Source organism: Gymnogyps californianus, chromosome 4 (genome assembly GCF_018139145.2).
Source record: "Gymnogyps californianus isolate 813 chromosome 4, ASM1813914v2, whole genome shotgun sequence".
Taxonomy (NCBI): domain Eukaryota; kingdom Metazoa; phylum Chordata; class Aves; order Accipitriformes; family Cathartidae; genus Gymnogyps; species Gymnogyps californianus.
The window spans coordinates 26,171,316-26,188,960 of record NC_059474.1 but is presented as its reverse complement, the minus strand read 5'-3'; the positions used below and the strand labels follow the sequence as shown (position 1 = coordinate 26,188,960).

Here is a 17,645-nt window from a genome sequence, read left to right as displayed (position 1 = left end):
GGTAAAATAATGTGAAGTGTGGTGGTGAGAGAAAAGTATTCTGGAAAGATAGTAAGTTTATTCATATATCCACCATCTGGCCTTCTGCATTTCTGGAACTGAGTATAATTATGCGCTGAAAAAAGGATCCTTAAAACTGGCTGCTTTAAATAGGTTCACTCTCATTTTCAGATGGCTTTTGTCTTTCTTTTTTCTACTAAGTTCTTCAAGAAGAATTCACCTAATTAAAAGGCAAAAAAGCACCAAAATGATTTGTAGGTATTTCAATGAAATAAAGCAAAACAATACACATTCTTATTTAATGTGAGTATTCTATTCTACAATACAATTGTTCTTACCAGGATTTTATAGTAATTCAATTCTATACAACAGCACTTTCAATACATACAGCAGGAATGTAAAAAAAAAACCAAACCAAAACCCAACAAACAATGCCTCCACCCCCAAAATCCTGATTTTCCTCATGCCCAGTTTTATGAAATAGCTCTGCTGCTTTGTGCTTTCCAACAGGCAAAGGTGAATTGATTTAATTAAAAATTAATTCCTATTTCATAAAGTATCAGCAACTTATAGTGAAACCTGCTATGAATCTCGTTTGAGCTGGCATTAAAACAGTCTGAGAAGCAAGGTAACCCAGATGAGTCTTCTCTGCTCTCTCCTTAGGAAAATGGAGGATGTTGGACCTACACAACAGCTCCATTAATATCACCTGCTACTTAATAACCAGTGCTTGGTCAGAAAAAGCACTGCCATAAGCGTGTCTCTTTCTAAGGCACTGTAAATAAATTCTGCCTAAAGCAACAAAATTACATCACAAAGGGCCCCATTAAACCCTGAAGCGTCCAAGAGGCAGAATGTAAAGGAAAACTTGCAAATTGGGTACCCTTTATCCTGCCTCACGCGTTAAGTATAATACAAACTAGGTTTGGCAAAAAATTAGCTTAAGCAGCACAGCAATTGTACAAATACCAATTACTGTCATGCTGATGCATTTAGATGACCTACAAAAGATGGTAAGTGTAAATAATTTAAAAAAAAAATAATAGGATGACTCTATGAGGTGTCCTTGAGCTAAGGTGAGCTTTGTTGCATATTACTTCACCATTTTAACTTTATATAATAAAATGTTATGTGCTAAAGAATCTAATGCTTTTCAGTAATTTACCTGCTTTATAGGAGGAGCGCACTAAAGGCCCACTAGCAGTGTAATGGAATCCAAGATCATTTCCTACTTTTTCCCAGTACTTAAATTTTTCGGGAGTTATGTACTCCTCAACCTGAGTGAAAAGAATTCATTTTGATCAGGTATTAATGCAAAGGAAATGGCTATAGCTAGCACGTAGTGACATGAAACACAGTTATATCGCAAGTTCAAAATTTTACACTCCAAAACTTTCAGCAGTCAAGTCACAAACTGAATTTTCTCTCTGCTTTCTACCAAAAGAATGCATTTTATTTGCTTTTCATATTTAGCTGAAAAGTTTAGGATTTAATTTCTAGTTGTTGCTTTATCATTTTCTTCACGCTGTTTTTGAATGGTCCTTTTGAGCAAACCTTTTTTTGGTCCAAGTTAGTAAAAAAAAATACAATAGTCCTACAAATCTCTTCACTAACAGTTATTTCAGTGAAACACAGTAACAGAACAGAGACTCAAGCTCTGGACAGATTACAGAAGGAGAAAATGGTAATTTCCCCAGCTGAAGTGGCACCATTATGGGAGAGCCTATGAGATAGTGAAGGGGAGCTGGCTTGAGCCATTATGTTTGAGACATACACTGAGACTCTTGTTTTCCAGAATCATGCCTCAGCTCCAGCTGTCTCCCCAGCTAACAGCAGCAAGTAGCAATGGGAATTCTGCAGAAGATGGAAGGGATTAGATGGCTGAGGTCATTTTTAGTGAAGAGTCCGTAACAGATGCAGATCAGGTTAACCAAGGAAGGAAATTTTTCCCAATATCTGCTGTTAAGGTAAGGATGCATATCAAGCCTCAATTTACAAAGAGGAAACTTGACTGTGCAAGGTACAGATCATAACGCTGCCTGTAAATTAAAGGCATTTTTACCTTTAGGTGACGTTTTGTTGGTTGCATGTACTGTCCTAGGGTCAAACAGTCTACATCTGCTTCCCGCAATACTGTAAAAACAAAATTCCCTGTTAGTGGCAGAAGGATCACAGGGATTGTCAGCAATTAGAAAACACCCTCCTTCCAAGTCTGAACGCAGGTCACTTCACAGCACCCTGCGGGGGTTACAATCTGCCCTCCAGCAAAGGGAACTTGCAACCTCCATGAGCAGCAGCCACGTACCTCATTCTGAGCTCCATGCTGCTGCAAGACCCGAGCTATCTAGTTTAAAGCTAGAGAGAATACCATTGCGCTGCACTCGCTGCAGTCACGCGTCTCACTGCACAGATGACATGCTCTTGTCTTTTTTATCTTATGGCTTTTCATTGTGGCTTTAGGTCAGAGCCTTCATTTGACAAAAAAATGGACGCATGCACATGTACTTGGCACTTCTCCACCGTCTCAAGCATCTTCATGCTGAAAAGATGCGGGCAGTTCTAAAGAACTATAAACCCAAGGGAAATAATTGCCAACATCTTCTGCCAGTTTTACGCACCGAAGGATGTATGTTAGTTTTGATGCCTGCAGAATCTCATCAACTTTGTATGCTAAAATTTGAGTATGTACTAAAATCAATATACAGCAAATGAGTTCAGGTAGTCTACTTATAGAGTGAAATCCAGACACCCGATAGTCAGCTAGCCTGAAGAATTATGTTCACTGCAGCTAGTGGGGTATTCCAAACAAAGGGATGGCTGAGGAATCAGCTTAATATCTCCATATATTTTCTGGCTACTTGGGCTGGTTGCCCCCAAGTCAAACAGAAAGAAAAGACTGTGTTTTGATTACAACATTACACTCACTGTTGCCCTGGACTCTCTGTTTAGATTGATATGGTTCTGTAAAGAAACTGGTTCAATAGCAGCACACCTACATGTTCTTTAACTCATACCCGCAGGAAGGAAGAACAAAATTAGAGTAACTGAATGAATGTGGTGGGTAACAGTTTGTCTCCGAATACATCCATGAAAGTGGCCTGAAAACAAATAGCACCAAATCTGAACTTTCATACTCTTGTGGCTAGGAAATGCTAGGCAGGAAGAATGGGAAAATCAGGAACTGTAATTATATGGTCCAGATTGTGGGAAAGCTGCAGAAAAACTAGTCTATATCACTGCATTCTAAATATGGGTTGTTGTACACAAAATAAAGTACTAAGTAGACATTCTTTCAGGATATGGGAGAAATGCCATAGGATTTATGAATTCCTACTTACAAGCGCATTGCATTCACTTACCACTGTGAAATTTTCTCCTCTTAAAAATACATTTACATTAAAACATAAGAACATGCTACAGCTCCAAGAATAATAACTTCTTTTGCATCTAAGCAAGCTGAAATAAATTATTTTAAACAATCAGGTCTGCTATTTCTAAAAAGGAATGCACAATAAGGCAACTGTGTTGCAAGCCCATTATTTAAGTATTGGAAAGATAAGAATGTTAATATAGTCACACAAAGATAGTTATAATTTCCACTGAAATCAACACGAGCTGGATCTACCTATCACATTGAATCTGAAAGCCGTATGAAAGCAAAATATTTCAGAAGTTCAATCTGTTTTAACCAAACTTTTTTCTTTTTTCCATAAAGCTTAGAAAACATTTCCTGCACCAGCAAACTGATTTGCACGTAGAGGAAAGATGCTTACAACTGTTTTCCAACACAATGTAACTCATACCTGTGAATTTTGACATGTATTTCAACACCAACTTACATTTCATTGTGGAATATACTTGTTCATCTGTCTCGCCTAGCCCCAGCATAATGGAGGTTTTAGAAATGACGGCGGGCTGGACCTCTTTAGCATGCTTCAGCACACGTACGGATTGCTCAAAGTTGGCTCGGGGATCACGGACCTTCCTTTTCATATTTTCAGCACAAGGGGAAAAAACGCATGAAAGGGCGCACAGAAGTTAGAGATGCCAACAAAGGTGCGTTCTGCTAGTTTCTACAAAGCGAAAACGGCAACTTAGAGGCTTTAGCTGTCTAGTTTGACACCAGCTGAAAACCCCCCGAAGCATCACGAGCGGTGGGACGCGCCCCAGTTCCGAGTACCAAAGCCGGGCTTCCCGGCCCCACGGCGCTGGCTGCGGCCACCCCTTGCCCCCCTGGCCCCCGCCCAGCCGCACCGCCACGGCGGGGCTGGGGCTGAGGAGGCGGGCTGAGGCGCGGCTCCCCCGGCCCGGCGCCGAGGCGGCCCGGGGAGGCGACACCGCCCGAGGGCCGCCCCGGGGGCAGGGGCGCGGCGCGCCGCGGGCGCCCTCTGCCGGCGGGCGGCGGGCACGGCGGCGGCGCCGCGCGCGAGGCAGGCTGGGAGCGGCGCGGGGCGGGGGGCGGGCGGGCGGCGCGCCCCGCGCCATTTCGCCTGCGCCGCCCGGGCTGCGGCCTGCCCCGGCAGCCTTGCCCCGCCTCGGCCGGGACTGGCAGCGAGGGCTTCAGTGCAGCTTTAATGCAGCTCTAAATAAATGGCTCCGGCATCCCTTTCACACAAAGTCCTTTTACAAACCCCCGTGCCTGTTTCATACTTTCCTCCACTTCCATTTATGCTTACCTCTGTAATTGTGGCACCGTCTCCACGTTGTGGGCATACACATCCAGTCCCGACAATGCTACTTTCTCCACAGCTTTAAGGTCACCTCGAAAATCGGGAGTTAGGCATTCTACCAGGATTTTTGAATTCCTGAAAAGGAGAGACAAAATGAACACAGCTACGGGATCGCTGTCACTTGCTAAAAAACTCAATATAGCAAAACCCCAAACATAACTAAATAAACGACACTCGGATAAGCAAAGCAAAGTGATTCAGGATACAATTCTAAAACAATAGATTTCTGCAAATACTTGTATTACAATTCAAAGAAAACATAATGTGTTTAATTCCTGATTTTACTGATGTGAGCTGAAATACAATGAAAGCCAAATAATAAATATAAAAGCGATTCCAACAGTCTCTTAAACAATCACATTCACTGTTTATACGTGATTTTTCATGTGTCTTTGTTGCAGGTTAACTTAACATGAGTTTAATATCATAGCTCCAAAATACAGAGGAGCTATATTCCTGCCTTCTGGGATAAGAAGACTCTGCATTATTGCCCTGGAATCTAATCTTGGTGTCCAGGAGCCAGGTTTCAGCTCAGAAAGGAAGGTGAGGAAAACTGCAGGAACCTTTCAAGTCCCAAGATACACTGGATAAAGACTTAAATGAGGTTATACGAATTAAATCTGCAGGCAGACAAGTACGCTATCAAATGGCATACAGGGCACGGATGTAGAGTGAAGAAGTCACAGCTAGGGAAAGCAGGAAGGTACAATCACAGACTTGGAAACAGCCATTGTGGGAAAATGCAAAGCAATCTGATCACTGCTGAAAGAGAAACCCGACTTCTTCTGTCATGTGGCAACACTGTTATCTAAATCCACTGTGTTTGAGCCCCAAGCTTCAAGAATGAACATACCTCAAAGGTATGTACTCATTTCCTGGTAAACCAGCTGCCTGTTCAAAGAAATAATCCAGTGCTTAGTTTTAAATAAGCCCGGGCTAAATTGGAAATGCATCCAAATTCAAAATACTTTGGGGCCATTATATAAGAAAGATGAAAAATAGGGAAAAAAAAAAGGGGCACAGATAGGCTAAAGGCAGACTTTTGTATTTGCATGGCCCCTGGAATAATTCAGCTAAAGGTAGTTTTGACCTATACGCAGTACCACATTCTAAAGTTTTAATAATAGTAATACATTAATGATATACCTTTCTTTCAGATGAGAGACTGTCTTTGCAAAGTGTTCTGCTCCACCGTCAGGCATATCTAGAAGCATTTCAATTATTCAGTTAACCTTTCTGTTCAAAAAATGTATTTACTTATTAGCAAAGCCACAAAAAACCTACAGATTCAAATTTAAATGCAAAATAATAAAGCAGTCAAACCCCAGTCTTATCTTACCGCGTATGCCAAAGGTTTATAACAGATATTCTACCAAGCCTTGTTCTGCACAAAGTCCAACTGTGATCGACTAGGGCAGACTTCAGATGTTTACTCCGAATTTACCTGTCTCTAGGTTCACTGTCAGCCTGAGCACAGAATGGCTTTATCTATTTATGGTTTTGGTCTGAGAAACAGTTCTACAACAGTTGAAGTGTATATATATTATTGCTCTTCTGTTGTAAGCCACTTCGAAGCTACTGGACCTTCCCCCATACTGAACAGTCTTTTCCCCACCTCTGTGGTGCCACCGCAAAGGAGCTACTACAACCTTAGAAAAAGGCAACGTTCAGTTTTGTTACGTATAATAGATTCCAGGTTTAGGTTTTGGAAGGAAGTTCTGTAATGGTATTATATATGAACGTTTGTGGGGTTTTTTTTTTTGCTAATCAAGTAATAGAACATGGTGTATATGTATGTATTTTGCAATAAATGAGTTATACAGTATTTAGTATTGTAATATTCTTGATGTTTAATAACAGTGTAACTTCTATTATATTTTACCAGACATAGAGAAATACTAAGAATATGTAAAAGCTTTCCAAAGTTTCAGCACTGTCGACTCCTTTAAAATAGTAATCCTCAATGATTGTGCCGAGTGATGAATGTTTATCGAGGTCTGTGTTTACCCCATATAACGCATATGAGAGCTTAGACTGGAAGAGATGAGAGACAACATACTAACCGTCTCTGTCCACAGACGTCAATACAACATAATCCAAGCCCCACTCAGCTATAGCCTTTGCTGTGTTGTAAGGCTCCTCGGGATCCAGTGGAGGTGGATTTTTTGCTGTCTTTACTGAACAAAATCTGCAACCTCTAGTGCACGTGTCACCCATCAGCTGAAACAGGAAAGACATTCCTACCTTTACATTGTACACATCACTATTGCTCAGCTGAGAAACAGCTGCATAACCTAGATGAGACAAATCCCAATATTAAGCAAAAAACCTAGGACAGTGCTTTACTCTGCATTTCTTGTAACAAACCCACTCCACTACAGTAGAGATCCAACAATACACTTCAAACAGCTGAAACATTAATAGAATACTTAAGAAATGGTCAACGGCTTACCATAATAGTAGCTGTAGCTGTAGCATATTCACCACCTCCCCAGCATTCTCCAATGTTGGGACAACGTGCTTCTTCACATACCTAAAGGTAAAAGACAGTAATGTACCTGTCTTTTTCCATATTATTACTGAAAATTATTATTATTGATCAATTTCAATATAGCCTACAAACAAAACATAATTCCTTCTGTGATAAATAAGGAGATTAACAGAGTTACATGTTCTATAAGAAGTCAGGATAGGAAGAGAAGAATTGTTTCCTGACATCCATTACCATTCTTTTCCTCTACTTCACAACTCCAAAACCTCCTCAATCACGTAACTGCCTTATTAATTAGCACAGATTGTCATTAACATTTTAAATTTAAAAACTGATAAAATGTTCACAAAGTCTATGATGCATCAAAGCATGATCTTACTCTGAAAAAAAAAGGAAAAAAGCTCTCCATGCATACCCACCACTTTTTACCATCTGGAAGGTTTATTTAATGAAATACATATATTTCTAGAATTTCTTTTCATGCAAAACATGTATGTAACTGAAATTGTGTGTGTTTCCATTAAAAACAGTTACACATAGCATCTTCTGATCTCTTTGGTGATGCAAATAGTAAACCCTAGTATTTAAAATCACAGCAGGAAAAACATGAAATACTCTATTGGATTTGTCTTCATTCTTTATGGGTAAAATTCACTGCTGGCAAAAAGGATCAGCATTGGGCTTGGTTTCAGCGTTGAAGATCGTGCAAAACATGATTTCTACCTGTCCTCCACAGAGAAATAATTTTGTATCTGTAAAAAATGCCTTATTTCTACAAGAAAACTTGGTTGGTACTAGATTTACCGTATGAAGATTTAAACTTCTCAAGGTATTCTTTAGTTTATTGTAGTTCTTTCCCATGGGAATCTTTGTTTTCAGCCATGGAGGAAGTCGCAGCCTGAATAACATCAAGGAAACATAAAGATTAATAAATTATTTATACAGCAAGCTTCCATTAATTTCATAGGTCCATTTTAATTTGTTACAGATCGCAACTGGGAAAGGTTCCTTGAAAACTGACGCAACTCAGCAACCGATATTAACATCATTCATGTTCATAACGGACTTCTCTCTTCCATGTTTATCATCATCCCAACATTCAAGAGTAGGAGTTTGTTGTCACTGGAAGATTTAAAACTGTTAACTGTACTGGTGGGATTTAATAGCGCCACACTGGAGACTGCAACAATTAATGGCAGTGTATTGGCAGCTATCAAATTTATAACTGGAAATATGGGGGCTTTAAGCATTTTTTAATTTAGTCTTCATTTTTTGTTTTACCCTATCAATAATTTTTTTTTCAACACCGAAGTAGGGTACACTCACCTACTGATGTATATTTGTAATTTAATACAGGCCATGGCACAGGCACGCAAGTGAGAAAATACCACCATGTCTTCATGTCTTGTTACACATTTGAAGTTAATAACGTGTTTGTTCTTTCTTGAAAAATTATGAATTTTGCAAGCCAGTACAACAGAATTTAATAAAAATACATGGTATATATTTTGTAGTTAATACTAAACATGCAAGATAGTGCATGGAAGCAACTACAGTTGTTTAAAATCACAATTACCTTTCTCCTTTCTGACGCTTTAAATTGCCTTTATACTCGGCCCACGCGCTCTTGTCTGACAGATCTCCAGATACAAAGTCTTGTAAGTCTGGTCCATTTTGCAGAAACTCTTTTTTTTCCTCTGACAAAGAACCTGATGCTCTGTACTGATTACACACATGGCTCCCAGACACCTAAAAGAAGCAACACTGTAATTTATTGAATTATAAATGTACTAGCATTATATACTAAATAACTATTTGTTCTTTTGGTGGTTAATGTACGCTTTGTGTAAGCATTTTCCCAATTGCCTTTAAGTTAAACATACAATTCTCTTTTTCATTTTAAGTCACGTGAAACATAAAACATGATCTCTTCCAAAATGTCTTAATATCAAACTAAGCTATATAGTTTTTTAGATATAAATAACACTGTATGGATTGATTTGAGGTTTTGGGGGCTGAAAAACAAGCCGTTGAGGTGATTAACGGCACGCTGCCAAGTCGGTAGCTGACGGCCGTTATTTCGATGGAGAGGTAGCACAAGCCGGGTTCTCAGAAGTGGGGTCTGAAGCCGACGGGATCCGTGGCTCAGTTTTCTACGACTTTTTCTCCCCCCTCGTGTGTGTGTGTGTGTGTGTGTGTGTGTGTGGGCACAGCAGCTCTCCAGCTGCCTCACGTCCCGCCATGCGACCAGCGGCGCGGTGCTGGGGACAGCCCTTCCCAGGGCTCTGCCCGCGGGGAACCACCGCTGTCACGCCCCACGACCCAGCCGGGCAGCCCGCAGCCATCAAGAGACGAGCTCGGATAACGGCACCGTCTTCTGCCGCAGCGATGCGCCCCGTCCCCTCACCGGGGGACGGTCCCGAGGTCTCCTTTCTGCCGGGCCGCAACGCCCACCCCGGTACGCTTCGCAGCCCGCCGTCCGGCACCCCGCCCCCCCTGCGGCACACGGCCCTGACACGGCGCCCACTCACCCGTCCTTGGGGGCCCAGCAGCAGCCGCCGGGCGGCCGCGGCGGTGGCGGCCCCGCGGCAGCGGCCCCGCGGCAGCAGCGACATGGCGGCGCCCGCGGAGCAGCCGGACCGGCTCTCCCGACCGGTCCGATCGAGCCTCTCAGCGCTCGGCCGCCCCGCCTGTCCGCCTCAGTCAGCTCACGCGCATCGGGCCTCGGCTACTCTTGCCTCTTGGACGGCTACCTCGGCGTGATGACGCCAGGGGCCCGGGAGCGGCTACAAGTACGTGATGACGTCAGACGCTGTCTCTTTCCGCTCTGCCTGCTGCGAGGTGAGGCGCGGGCCGGCGGCGGCATCCGGGACCATCCGCCGCGGGCAGCCCCCCGAGCGCCCCACCCGGGCGCAGGCAGCCTCCCGGGGCGGCGCCGGGCCCAGCCGCCGCGTTCTGTCCTAAGCCCTGCGGGAGGGAAGCCCCCGGGATGGCGCCTTCCCAGTGTCCCCCCCCTCCCCCGGCGGTTCTAGGCCCGGGCTGGGCCCCGCGGTGGAGTTGAGCGCTGCGGCCGCCGCTCCTCGCCGCTCCTCGGGGGCCTGGGCGGGAGGTGTCGGTGTTGGTAGCGGAGCCCGGCGCGGTGGCGGCTCAGAGGTGGCAGAGAGGGAGGGGGGCATCGGGTCGCCGCTCCGTAGTTGGGCGTTCCGGGGTCCGTGCGGGGGAGGAGCGGAAAGGGCGCGGGGAAAGGGCCGTGCCTCGAGGGTCTGCAGCTTCTTTCGGTTGTCCCTTGTAGAATGAAGACCATTCTCAGCAACCAGACCGTTGACATCCCCGAGCAAGGTACGTCTGCCTGTGCGTTTGAAAGGCGTGTTGTGGTGCTGACCCCGCAGCCGGTTAACGTGCGTCTGCCTTTGATTTCCAGTCAGTGTTTCACTGAAGGGCCGGACAGTCATTGTAAAGGGCCCCAGAGGAACCTTGCGAAGGGATTTTAACCACATCAACGTGGAGCTGTCCCTCCTGGGAAAGAAACACAAGAAGGTGAGTGCTGCAGAGGTCGTTTCTCTGCCCGGGGACGGAGGGTAGCTTTACAGTTAGCTTTAAAACTTCATGATAGCATAGGAGATTGAATCAAAGTTTTTACCTGCAGATAAGTTATTTAAGTTTTCGCTTATTTCTGTGTTTTCTGAAAAAGTCTGGTCTCATGGAATCTTGGGACCTACTTGGGAACTGTAGAATTCTTGAAGTGCTGTGATATGTTGGAGTGAATTTGTTGATTGATTTGTAGTTACAGTAAGATAGTTACTGGGAAGGGGATTGAGCATTGTATGCTGTGTTTTATAAACTGGCTAGTTTTAGCTAGGTAAAACTAAATCTCTACATTTAATTTCCAGAATTGGCAAGTTATATCAGGAGAGCAGATGTTTTCTAAATAAATGCATAATATTTCTGTACTGTCTTAAAAACTACAAAAGAAAGGGAAAGAGTGGCTGATTTCAGCTACTTTTTCACAAGCATCTAGTGTTTCATTAAAACACTGGACCCCCACGTAGTGTTTCATTAAAAAGTTGATAGATAATATCTAGGAGACTGATTTTGGAACAACCTGTTCAGTGTTTAGCATTTGATTAAACATATTTCAGCTTAAGTTGTCAGAGTGTCTATCCCAGCTTCTTTGAAGATTTGTTAGTAATGAGATATGAAGAAAAAATTCTTTCTCATATGTCTGGGGGTTAGGACTTAAGACTTGAGCTAGGTGGGCCTTTAGTAGTCTTTCAGAGGAACAAAATACCTTTGTGCTTTTGTTAGGAGGGCTTTTAAGTAGTTTACCTGACTTCTCACTCTTAGTTTGTCACAAAAACGTTTCATTTCTAGCTTTGAAGTGTAGCTGAAAGCTTTGTTAATTCTATTTATTTTTTTTAACACAGCTACGTGTTGACAAGTGGTGGGGTAACAGAAAGGAGCTGGCAACAGTTCGCACAATTTGCAGCCATGTACAGAACATGATAAAGGGTGTTACACTGGTGAGTTTTATTTTGATATAGGATAACTCGTGTCGTTTTTGTTACTGACAACAATAGACAGCATTTTACTTTAGTGCGAGCTTTTCTAAGCATCCAAGATGTAGCTTTCTCTCTCTTTTTTTCCCCTTGCACATGCTGTCAAACAAGTTCTGCAGGTGGAAGAAAGCATGAACAATAAACTCTGGATGTCTCTTGGGCTCAGTGGCTTGCCCTTGTTAAGAAACTCTTCTTAATATATTTTGGTTTTAGGTATCTTCAGTAAGCTTTACACATCTGTTTTACTGTTCGGATGCATTCTGCTTTCAATATCTGATGATGTCCTTTATCCTAGGGATTTCGTTACAAGATGAGGTCAGTGTACGCTCACTTCCCCATCAACGTAGTTATACAGGATAATGGCTCACTTGTGGAAATCCGAAACTTCTTGGGAGAGAAGTACATTCGCAGAGTGCGTATGAGGCCAGGTGAGCATATCTGGAGATCTACTTTACTATTTCTGACTAGGGTTTCTAAACTGTTTTCTTTGGATACTGCCACTGATAACAGGAGATGGTGATTGTTGAAGCAGCATTTGCCTGTCTGAATTTATGTAATCTTATGATACTTTTGCCACTGTTTAGATTTATTATTAATAATGCTTTTGTAATTTATTTTTAGTAATGGGAGCTAGCTAATAACTAGTTTAGAGTTAGTTATTGTAATACGAGTTATAAGGAGCCCAGTGTTTACTTTCATCATTGTGAGATCTTGACAGCGTTCATAGTTGGTAAACTGCAGGTGCTTAATTTTACATTTGTGTTCCTGTTTTAAAAGTTGTATATGAACTAGTTTCACACCACATCATATTTTTGGTCTTTGAAGTGGTGTTGTATTTTGAATTTCCTCATTGCCTAGGAGTGTGTATGATAAACTTCAAAATTATCATCTTACATATTGGTTTTAGTCTTGCATACATGGAGTTTTAGCAAAATGTCTAACAGAGTAGGCATTTGATGGAGCTTGTTAAACTTTCGAAAGGAGGAGACAAAACATGTCATAAAAACAGTTACTTAAGACTGTAGGGAAAACTTTCCATATCCATTTTTTTGATAGTTCCACTTCTGGTGAAGGTATGGGTAAGGATATTTAGTGTGACTGATGGTGTTTTGGGGTGGCTTTAGATGAAAGCATGAGACTTGTCCAAAACCACTGGTAGATACGAGTTATGGTGGCTTTGACTTTGATTTACTGTGGGATATTAAGGGTGGGTTTGATTATTGTATTTGATTTTTTAAGTTGGCATTTACTTCAAAGGTAGTAGTGAAGTGCTGGCTTAAAAAGCTAACATCTGTGGACTGAATAGATCAAACTATAAAAATTTACTTGTGTTACTCGCCTTGCAAATGAAAGTTTCCTGTTAAGACTCTTGAATGTCCTAGTGTTCACTCCTTGTGAGTATTCGCAGTGTTGCTAGTATAAACATGGTACTTGACATGTCAGGGGGCAGGGGTTTTTTTTAATTACTTTTAATTGGGGTGACTCCAGTTTTGCCTTAACGAACCTAGGAATGTGGAAAATGGCACCACCTAGCTGACGAAGCCATGCTGGCAAAATCTCTGGCTTGTACGCAGTGTTGGTGATTAACGCTGTGATGTAGTAACATTTGAGTAGGAATATCACTTAGTTGCTTTCAATCCAGAGCACAACTTGCCTTAATCTTTGAGTGCTGAAACTGTGTGAGGGAGGACAATCCTGGAAGGGATTTGGAGGACTCTTTTTAACAAAGTCATAGAAGCTAGTTATTGCCTAGAATACTACTTTCTAGATCTGTAAATTGGGACAGGACATGAATACTGTTTCTTTAGTCTGCTTAACGTCTTCACCAATGATGTAGATTCTGTGTTTTCCTTTCTGTAGGTGTTTCCTGTGCAGTATCTCAAGCCCAGAAAGATGAGCTGATCCTTGAAGGGAATGACATTGAATTGGTCTCCAATTCAGGTTTGTGAAAGTAGATGCGTGGGAAGATATAATGATACGGCCACTTTTATCTGAAGGTGTCAGCTTAGCAAACTCTTTTTTTCTCAAACCCTGAGGTAAATCACAGCTCAGAATTTTTTTTTCCTCTAGTCACCATAATTGCTTTTCATAGTTTCTTAGCTTTTTCTAAACTTAGAGATGTTTTTACAAGTCCACAGAACCTTTTTTTTGAGTCAGTATTGATGGCCTTTTTGGCACCAAACTTTTCAGCTTGCCAGTTGTACGAGTGTGCAGTAATAAACTGTCACTGCCCCGAGTTGCCAAGACAGGCTCAGTGAAATGCATTCTGTTTTCCTTAGAACTGACAGGATTTCAAGTTGGTAATTCCTTTCTCCAGATGACAGTTTTCATTTGTTAGTTGAAATATTGGAGAGTAAACAAAGGCTACGAGTTGGCTTGGACCTCTTGCTTTGTGCTAACGGTCTTGCTTTGTCTGCAGCTGCCTTGATTCAGCAAGCCACTACGGTCAAGAACAAGGATATCAGGAAATTCTTGGATGGTATCTATGTCTCCGAGAAAGGAACGGTACAGCAGGCAGATGAGTAAAACTCTAATAGGTTGGTATCATCTTAATGCAGTTCGTCTATCTTCCGTGTAGAGATCGTTACTCAATCTGGGGACTTGACAAGGTTTATCTACTTTAACAAGGCTGTGGTTAAGCAGGTTCCCAGCAGGGATGCAGTTGTGCTTGTAAAAGGCATTGTAAGAGGTATCGTAAAACTTAAATTTTGCTAGGTCTTTTGACAGCAACTTTCCATCTCTCATCAACTTGGTATTATGCTACTGCATAGAGAAATACCTGACTCTAAAGTGCTGTATTCCACGCTATGAATGCTAGTTACGATGGTGGCTGAGAATTTAAAACCAGCTCACGTAGGATGACAGACTGGTTTACAGCTATTTACAGAGAAGACTTTCTTAGACTAATGTTCTTCCTGGTTGGACACTTGACTTCACTAAAAAAAAGTGGTCAGCACATAATTTATATATAAAGGTCTTCTGTTTAGTTTGTGTGTAAATGCTTGTAAACAACGGTCAATTTAACAATTAAACTATTTACATTTTGTATGTACATTTGTTACTGAAATTGAGTACAAGGATTTTGGGATAATTTAAGAATTTTAACTGCTAAAGGAATTTGGTGCATTTCAGCTATGTATGGTTCCACACATGGTACAAAATGATTTTTAGTGCTGTTCCGAGTTCCTTGAGAGACAGAACAACTTGTTACCTGCTTGTTAAACAGTCGTGAGCTGTTCTGTTTGAAGGCATCTTTAAGTAATCTTGTCTAAATAAAATTAAGCAAATTCTTCAAGCTATTAATGTCTGTCTTGCATTAAAACTATCAGATAAATTAACTTGGCATATGTCTGTAAACTTTCAATTTCACATTTGCAGTGCTAAAACCTTTTTAAAAGCTCTTAACTTTTTATTTACAGTTGTCTGGATCCTGAAACAAACGACCATGAGACATGATATCAGCAAGTACCAGCTTGAAGAGTCTGATACAAAACCTGAACACCATGAGAGGTTTAATAAAATAAAACATATTTCATATCTTGGCCTCTTTTTTTTTTTTTTTAAGAACTAAATCATGATTGTGCAAACCTGTTCAAGATCTTCGGCTTTTGGAGAAGCAGGTTGTCACAGGGTAGTGTAAGATAATGTTGGCGCTGTGTACACATTGCTTTACCGGTCTCTGAGAACATTCAGACTGAATGAAGCCTGATGGTTTGGAAACCTCATGCCTGTGGAGTGTGGACCCAGGGTGTAAAGCCATGAAGTGGTAGTTTTAAATCATAGCATTAAGATAGAGCAAAAGCATTGTTGTTCTCGCAGAAAGGAGACTGGTGTTCCTTCACATCATTTCAGAACCTCAAACTGCAAAACCTGATTTCCGTGTACAATTTCTGGAGGGGAATTCAGACTTGTGATGACAGAATCTGAAGTAGATTAAAAACAAAAGTGGAATCAGAACCAGATTTATAAGACCATTTAAACTAAATACAGAGATAGAAGTAGTAGTCTGTAAATACAGTGCTTTAACTATATTGCTCAATTAAGAAAACCCAGGACTTGACCTCAGAGTTCAGGCAGGGCTTATTGCTGAGTTTTGCCAGCAGTGGTTTGTGTCATCTGAGGCTATAGCTCTGTTTTTGTCGTGGTTACTAATCTTGCCACGTAGCAACAGCTAACTGGGATGTTGTGCTATTTCTGTGCTGTGGTAAAATCCATATTGTCACTTGTTATATTCAATTTTGAAAAAAGATTCACAGGAAATACTGGGATAGTGCAGAAACATACTTGGCAACAAGTGGTGAAAGCTTAATATTGAGGAAAGCATCTATGCATGCCTAAAATTCAGAAAATTGCCCAAAGCACTCACTTGCATGATTCTACTGAGTTCAGCAGGGGTGTGCAGTGCTACTGTCTGAGCCTGGGAAAGCAGTGGCACTAAACTTTGCAGCCATGGAAGCTGCATGTGGCCTGCTTAACATTTTTAAGATAGGTTCTTGTGCTGTTCAAATTGTGCAGCTAAAGGAGTCTTCCAAAATCCTCTGTGCTGCCGCAATGCACACAATTCAAGAGGAGTTTCCCTGTAGTGTGCTTCCGTGTGATTCCACGGTTGCTGTGAGTGATAACTTGTCAGTGTCTTTGGGTGATGGAAGGATGCCCGCACCTCTAACAGCTGTGCTGTTTGCTGTGCTGGTAGTACATCTTATAGTGTAAAATGGGCCAGAGTCCCTCATCATTTTACTAGTACTTACCTTTTGAATTAATGAACCTTCTGTGATGTTGACCAATACTTGAAATACAATGGAGAAATAGTCTCATGCATTTATGAACTGAGACTCAAGGTTGGGTCAAGTATTGGGAGTTTGGGGTTCAGTCAATTGTGCATATCCTCAAAGTAGCTCTTCCACAAAGTGTCTAGTAGTCTGTAAGTGGCCATAATACTTTATCATTTACATTATCATTTACTTTATCATAATACATTGTCATTTACCTGGTGTTTGATGCTATCTTGTGTGTTCAGGTGCAGTTGGAAAAGACAATGTGTTCATATGCCTCATCTCTTCAGAGGTGCTGGGGTACAGATAAAGTGCATCTATCTGTTTTGGGGACCTTAGGACTGAGGTAACTAGCTTCTAGTGGGAACAGGTTGGGGGTTTCACTGGGTCTTGAAAATGGTACTAGCCACTGGAAAAGAAGGTTGTGGAGGAGGACAGTAGGAATTTAACCGATGGCTCTTTTTGCCCTTGGTTCCATTTCTAGAGCAGCTTCTCTGCCCCTCTCCAGAGGTGTGTGATACCTGCCTGGGCAGCGAGGATCTGATGCAATGACTGAAAAGGCTGGCCAATGTGAATTTTAAATGATGGTGCAGTTCAGGGGAAAGACCTGTTGGGCTCATTTTGAGATGCCAAAACCAGACCAAGGGAAACCTCTGGGTTTGGTCCCCGAGAAGTTTAAATGAGAGCGCAGGTTCATTTATCCTTTAGGAGCATTATGCCTGGGTTGGTAGCTTTTGCCTAATGCGGCAATAGCAATAAACTCCTCTCTTGCTTTTATCCTACCCGTGGCTTGCACTGGCACTTGACCAGAGCTAAGATGATAATGTATATTTGTTTCTATGAAAAAGTGCAATTTAGGATTATATTCATCACTCTCTTGAGTGGATTAATAGTTACTATTTATTTTAATGTTCTCTGCTAGTAAAAAATTTTATGGCTGCCCCATTTTGGAGATGAAAAATAGTGATTGTATATTATTTTGACTTGTCTCCTGTGGGTCCAGTTACATTTGCTTAAAATGTTAACCTCTGATCTCTCCTTCACCCAATATGCAAGAGATACAGGTATGTTGGTCGATAATAGAGTTAACTTGGAT

At 41.7% G+C, this 17,645-nt stretch overlaps 2 protein-coding genes across 2 annotated transcripts; one reads left to right on the top strand and one right to left on the bottom strand.

Moving 5' to 3' along the window:
• Positions 1–161: 161 nt before the first annotated feature.
• On the bottom strand, positions 162–9,836 carry LIAS (lipoic acid synthetase). Its single transcript, XM_050895254.1, has 11 exons — positions 9,753–9,836; positions 8,798–8,970; positions 8,026–8,119; positions 7,183–7,263; positions 6,794–6,950; positions 5,877–5,934; positions 4,677–4,805; positions 3,840–3,985; positions 2,063–2,133; positions 1,166–1,277; positions 162–220 (listed from the first exon to the last, which is right to left on the bottom strand). Exons 1-11 carry the CDS (start codon positions 9,834–9,836, stop codon positions 168–170), a joined length of 1,158 nt encoding a protein of 385 aa, XP_050751211.1. The 3' UTR covers positions 162–167.
• Positions 9,837–10,513: 677 nt separating this feature from the next.
• RPL9 (ribosomal protein L9) lies at positions 10,514–15,314 on the top strand. The gene is made up of 7 exons (XM_050895703.1): positions 10,514–10,560; positions 10,643–10,758; positions 11,646–11,741; positions 12,073–12,205; positions 13,638–13,718; positions 14,197–14,314; positions 15,197–15,314. The coding sequence occupies exons 1-6, from the start codon at positions 10,515–10,517 to the stop codon at positions 14,301–14,303; spliced, it is 579 nt and encodes a 192-aa protein (XP_050751660.1). The 5' UTR covers position 10,514; the 3' UTR covers positions 14,304–14,314; positions 15,197–15,314.
• The last annotated feature ends 2,331 nt before the right edge of the window (positions 15,315–17,645 follow it).